Source organism: Halyomorpha halys, unplaced genomic scaffold, assembly GCF_000696795.3.
Source record: "Halyomorpha halys isolate HHAL.00 unplaced genomic scaffold, Hhal_1.1 Scaffold458.1, whole genome shotgun sequence".
Lineage (NCBI taxonomy): Eukaryota > Metazoa > Arthropoda > Insecta > Hemiptera > Pentatomidae > Halyomorpha > Halyomorpha halys.
The window spans coordinates 554969-561477 of record NW_027113640.1 but is presented as its reverse complement, the minus strand read 5'-3'; the positions used below and the strand labels follow the sequence as shown (position 1 = coordinate 561477).

At 29.8% G+C, this 6509-nt stretch overlaps 3 protein-coding genes across 3 annotated transcripts in view; 2 read left to right on the top strand and 1 right to left on the bottom strand.

The window, feature by feature from the left end:
- Lmpt (Limpet) overlaps nt 1-6509 on the top strand; it is a gene marked incomplete at its 5' end in the record, with an annotated part of 767445 nt that overhangs the window by 273103 nt on the left and 487833 nt on the right.
- Nucleotides 1315-2030, bottom strand: LOC136796680 (larval cuticle protein A2B-like). The gene is made up of 3 exons (XM_067051029.1): nt 2003-2030; nt 1826-1924; nt 1315-1731 (listed from the first exon to the last, which is right to left on the bottom strand). Exons 1-3 carry the CDS (start codon nt 2009-2011, stop codon nt 1375-1377), a joined length of 465 nt encoding a protein of 154 aa, XP_066907130.1. The 5' UTR covers nt 2012-2030; the 3' UTR covers nt 1315-1374.
- On the top strand, nt 5406-6072 carry LOC136796681 (cuticle protein 19-like). The gene is made up of 3 exons (XM_067051031.1): nt 5406-5433; nt 5512-5610; nt 5705-6072. Exons 1-3 carry the CDS (start codon nt 5425-5427, stop codon nt 6011-6013), a joined length of 417 nt encoding a protein of 138 aa, XP_066907132.1. The 5' UTR covers nt 5406-5424; the 3' UTR covers nt 6014-6072.

The following is a 6509-nucleotide window of genomic DNA, read 5'->3' as shown; positions in this document are numbered from 1 at the left end:
CTGTATAGAGTTTTTTAAAAGGGTTAAATGTCTCATAGTAAATTAAGATGTCCCTGAAGATGGCCGAATTGGCCGAAACGTTGGACGTGTAAATGAAATAAATGTTTTGAGACTAAAATTTGGATAGTGTGTTGAATTATTTAGTATAAAAATCATTCTTATAGTTTGAATCAAGAAAAGTGAATTTAAAGTATTTATTATGTTAATTATTTTATTTTTATTCAGCTATTAATTAGGAATCTGTAATATTAATTCTTCTTCTTTTAATACATAAAATAATTTAAAATATTAAATAATAAAATTGCTTTATGTTTATAACCGCTACTGAAAACATGACAGAAAAAATGTTTTTTCTCATTATCAAGTCCGTTCGGTTCATTTACCCTACAAATAGGCCACTGCTATAATTGTATTATAAATGATAATTGTATTATTTAATAATTAAATAGGTAAATTAGAATCTATCTCTATTATTTATTATCTCTATTAATTATTTATATGTGTTGTACACACATTGTTGTCAATTGACTACGCTTTATCACAAAAAGCTAAGTTTTTAAGCCGTAGTAAGTTTACTATTCCATAGTGTAAAATATCTGATAGAAATTTGAAAACAATAATCTCCAGTCAACGAAGGTAAATAAGGGACTATTAAAAGAAAATTAAAATTTTACTTCAGTATTTCTTAAAATTAAATAAAACTTGTTTTTACTACATTTTTCATAATTATATTATAAATAGCTATGTGCAACGCCTGCTGAACTCTGAATTCATATTTATGCGAATTCAGGTCCGACTTACCCTAAAAGAGATACTTTTATCCCCTAAAAGGAATATTTTAGTGTTCATTTTGAGCAAGCGCGGGGGGAGGAAATCGACAACTTTGACCCAATCAAAGCAGTTCTTCTCTTCTATATAATAATACCGTGCTGTACGTGTCTTTAACCACTTTCACTTGCTTCTTGTTCACTCAATTTCCAAAACGACAATAACTTTGCAATTGAAGTTATTAGTGCTTTAAAATACGTTCAAGGTCCATGAGGTATTTCTACGCCAGACGGTCAGCGCCGACTGTTCATTTCAAAATTAAATAAGAAAATTATCCTTCACCAAAACTAATATTTTGAAGTGATTGAAAAATTTAACAATTATTCCAGGTTATCGTATCACATATGTTGATTCTACAGTTTGATTGCACCACTAATGGGTTTTTTTATCGTTAAAATGAATTAAAATTGACTTGAATTAGGTTTAAAGCTCTGTAAGTAGTCTATATTTTAGGAGATTGCTATTTTTATAAAATATAAATCCAAAATATTTTAATGATAGTTTATTATAAAAGTATAAAAATATCTATAAACGTAGAGTTATTGACTAGTAATGATGATGACTTGAATGTGAAGATGATGAAGCTGATCCATGATGCTTTTCAGAGTGGCCATGATGAGATCCAGAGCTTTCGGCATGTCCGTGATGCTCATGATGATGCTTGAAGAAGGTCTCTTTGGATCCCTCAACATGAGGATGCTTAGCATGTCCTTTCCTCTCTACGACGGCGTTGAAACCGTTCTTCTTGTCGGCGGTGTAGTGGACGATCCTCTCGGTACCATCGGGTTCGTAGAGGGAGTAGTAGCCCTTGACGACGTCTCCTTCTCTGGTTTCTTCTTGCTTCTTGACGTCATGGGTGTGAGAGTCGTGTACTCCGTAGTCAAATTTGTACTTTGGATGGGCCTGAAAATTGAAATATTTTCAATATGATCATGAAAACAAATTTTGGATGTTGAAACTATTTTCATTCCTTTAAGGAACATAAGAGGTCCCTTACATAGTAGTCCACGATGTGCTCTTTTTCATGGTGTTCTTCATGTTTGTGGTGGCTGTACTGTGCGACAGCTGCTCCAACCAGACACAGAACTAATACTACCTATAATCATAATATAAAAATGTTAAAAATTCATTCTGTTATTTTTACACAAAGTATTATATCGCACAAAGTAAGCACCTTGTACATGTTGACGAATCCGTGGTATGTCTTTGAATAGAGAACACCTTTCCTATCAGTTCTTTTATAAGCCAAACAATCTCCCTCTTACCCCTTCTTATTTGGAAATGATTCTTTTACAGATTTCCTAGTCAGTAACTTATTTAAGTATAATAGGTTTATTCTTGAAATAATTAAGTTACAAAAATTAAAGCCCTTATCATGGCTATAGATGTTTATATTTACTTTTATTGACCTTATAATGCTCAGTAATGTATTCATTAAATTAATTTTACGTTCTATAATATTTTAAAAGAACAAATTTTTATATTTAATAAAATTAAGAATTTTTTTTTATATTAAGGATTTATTCTTTATAATAATGAAAACCAAGTAGTTTTTATGAGCCTAATGTTTTCTATTACAAGTTTAGTGATACTTCCATGTCAACCTAAGAAATAATATGGTGATCTATAAATTTATTTTTTACATTACTCAATTCAAAGGAGTTTTTATTTGCTCAGGGCGCACACTAAGAAAAAAATTAAAATGCAATTTTAAGTAATGGTTTTCTCATGATCGTTACTCATCTATCCTATCGTTATACCTCATATTTCCTATAAAGATATTTCAAGGCAAATATATGCATGTTTTTGTATTTCAATGATCCTACTACACGTTTTCACAACCAATATCATCATTATCAAGCACTAACAAAAAAAAAAATGTTCTTATACTGTACTTTTAAAAATCAAAGTTTATCAAAAAAAAATAAAAAAGTTTATCAAAGTATCAATTTAACTTGAAAGTTAATAATTCTAGAAAATTTTAGTACCTTGTCCTCAGTCCAAAGAGTGTCCTGTAATTACGAGGGTGTGTGTTTTAAGGAACAGTATTTAATGAGGTAAGAGTAGACTCAAAATTAATAGAAAACCCCGTATAATAGAAATGGAGAAAATTAATATTTTATGTAGTTCTTTTTTTCTTGTCAAATAGGAAGGAATTTCTTAACAAAAAAAAATAATTTAGGTAATTCTAGATTGACAGAAATTCACTTCGATTAAATTGCGAGAATGATTTGTTTTAACGAATTATAAATAATTGTAGTGGTTAAAATTTTTATTTTTATTTTAAATTCTAAATTGCAGAATAGTATCTAGTCAAAATTTGAAAAAAAAAGTAGAGCTTGCCTTTATTAAACCCATTTAAAGGGGACTTTCAAGAGGCCAAATAATGCAAATTTTTTTTTAGCATAATTTAGATATAAATAATTTATATTAATTAATTATAAAAAAAAAATATAATTTCGATTAAAAGAAAAACTCACTTTTTATTTAAAATAAAAGTGTAAAACACTGATTCCTTTAGGAGACAAAATTTTACATTATATAATTTTTTTTTGCAAAACTGGAGGTGAATCCCGGTTTAAAAAGTGATAGACCTTTTCTTATTTAGTATGAATTTAATGCTTGTTAAGAAAGAAAGTTTTTCTAAAAGTTGAAAATTGGAATACCAGTAGGAGGCTGATAGTTTTCCTGACAAGCCCAAGGTTGTATCAACCATGCAAGGCCCACATTATATGGTTGATACGACCGTTACATTACATTTTTTTTTAACAGTTGATTATGGGGGGTATAGTATCGTACAAAAGACACCCCTAACAATATACAATGTTATAATTAAAAGGGAAAAAAAGATAAAATAAATAGATAAGAATTATGATTAATAAAATAGAAAAGTAATATTAATAACAAAAATAAATATATTTGTAGACATAACACAACAAACCAATGGTAAAAAGAAACAAGTTAAATTGGAAAAGGGACGAGAGAAGAAGAAAAAATAATAATAGGTTAAATAGAGATAGTGTGACTAATGAATTAATAAATATAGAATTTATGACAGAATGTCCTGCAGCAGCCTGGGCTTCAGTCTTCGGGTTGAGGTTGGGTTTCCCAGGTTGTAGGTCATTGTTCCTTTAACTGTCGACAACTGGGAGTAGAACTTCATGAACCATTTTTTTTTTATGTAATACTCTATTGACTCCATTTGTAATTACCAATGCGATTGGCTATTTCATATGAACCAAGGAGCATTAACTGCGATTCTTAGGACTTTATTTTGAAAAGATTGTAATTGTTTCCTTTTCAAAAAGGAAGCCGCTCCCCAGACTTCACAGCCGTATATCTGCAGGGGGCTGATTAGGAGGCTTATAGAAAAACAAAAGAAAAAAAGTGAATATTTCAGAATACTACGAAATTATTTTCTGACTTGGAACGAAAACATGCTACTAGTAAAAAATCAACGAATCACTGATGTTCCGAGGAAAATGGTGACCAGTGATTATCGTTTAAAGTTTATTCTTAATTATTTGATGAACGGTCATCGTGATAGTGCGAGGAAAACATATCATTAAAATAAGAACAATATACTAAAATTGTCTAAGCTTAAATCTCAGAGGCTTGTTTTGAGAAGTTTCATAGTTTTTATAAATATAATAAAAAATATAACAATATTTTATAAAATCTATAATTAAAAATATACAAATATTTTATCAAAAACATCGAAGGTAAATGTGGTTATACAATATTAAGTTGGCGATAATCACAAAATGACACTTAAATTACATGTGTTACCTCTTCTTATTTTTTTCCCTGAATGAAAAAAGTAAAAGTTTGATGTGGAATAGACGGAATCGGTTATAAAACAATAAAATAATAATAATAATAATAAATAAAATTACAGCCTTTATTAAATGGTTTCAACAAAAATATATTCTACTTTTCTTTCAGAAATGTTGTCTAATTTACGACTCAGTTATTTTGGATTACCTAATTGAAAATGATTTTTAGTTATTGCCTCCTATTGAACAAAACAAGAAACTTGTTAAAATATATGTATATTTATAATTTCTTTTCAGTTTATGTAGAAAATCAGACCATTGTTTATTTAACGTCGGCATAAAATAAATAAATATGGTATTGTTTATTTATGTTGTTCTTTGCTGACCGCACCCCCCGACAAACTTCTCCAAGCATTGTTTATTTAGATTTTTTCGTTCCTTTTAATGTCTACTTTAATCTCTTCCTGAATTTGGTGATGTAAAACAATTTAATATATAAAATTACAGGTTATGGTATTCTTTTTTATATTGATATAAAAGTAACAGTATATCTTCAGTAGTCATAAAAAAAAGTTGTTTTACAACTATAATAGCTACTACATCTAAAATGGAAAAAATGGTTATTATTTTTTAAAAATATAAAAAGAACCTCAATTATTTCCTTATAATAAGCCTTTTAAACCTAAATAAGTTACTAAATAGGAAATATGTGAAAGAATCATTTCCAAATAAGAAGGGGTAAGAGGGAGATTGTTTGGCTTATAAAAGAACTGATAGGAAAGGTGTTCTCTATTCAAAGACATACCACGAATTCGTCAACATGTACAAGGTGCTTACTTAGTGCGATATAACCCTTTGTGTAAAAATAACAGAATGCATTATTAACCTTTTTATACTATGGTTGTAGGTAGTATTAGTTCTCTGCCTGGTTGGAGCAGCTTTGGCACAGTACAGCCACCACAAACATGAAGAACACCATGAAAAAGAGCACATTGTAGACTACTATGTAAGGGACTTCTTATGTTCCTAAAAGGAATGAAAATAGTTTCAACATCCAAAATTTGTTTTCATGATCATATTGAAAATATTTCAATTTTCAGGCCCATCCAAAGTACAAATTTGACTATGGAGTACACGACTCTCACACCCATGACGTCAAGAAGCAAGAAGAGACTAGAGAAGGAGACGTTGTGAAGGGCTACTACTCCCTCTACGAACCCGACGGCACCGAGAGGATCGTCCACTACACCGCCGACAAGAAGAACGGTTTCAACGCCGTCGTAGAGAGGAAAGGACACGCTAAGCATCCTCATGTTGAGGGTTCCAAAGAGACCTTCTTCAAGCATCATCATGAGCACCACGGACATGCCGAAAGTTCTGGGTCACATTCGAGTCATCATCATTACTAGTCATTAATTCTACGTTAATAAATATTTTTTTTACTTTTTAATAAACTATCATTAAAATATTTTGGATTTTTTTTTCATAGAATAATATAAATACCAATTTTTTAAAAATTATATATTACTTACGATGTTTTAAACCTAGTTCTAGTCTCTTTGTTTAAAACATCGTTTTAGTCAAATTTTATTAATTTTAGTCAGTCTCATTGGCAAGAATGAATTATATTACATTCATACCAGAAACTTATCTAGGTAAATAGCCAATGCTGTAAAATCACTCTCAAGAATCAAAACCTGTGAAACGAATCCCTGAAGTAAATGTTAGATTTTTGATTTATTCAAAATACGTATTTCGGTGAATGCCTTTTTGTTGATATGTTGAGTAGAAATTTCCTACAATTTGAAATGAGTGGCATAGGTTCAATCATAGCCATGACCATGTTCCTATCTGGTGCATCATCCTAAACCCAGTACATTAACTATCCAGTTAAAAAAAAAAAAA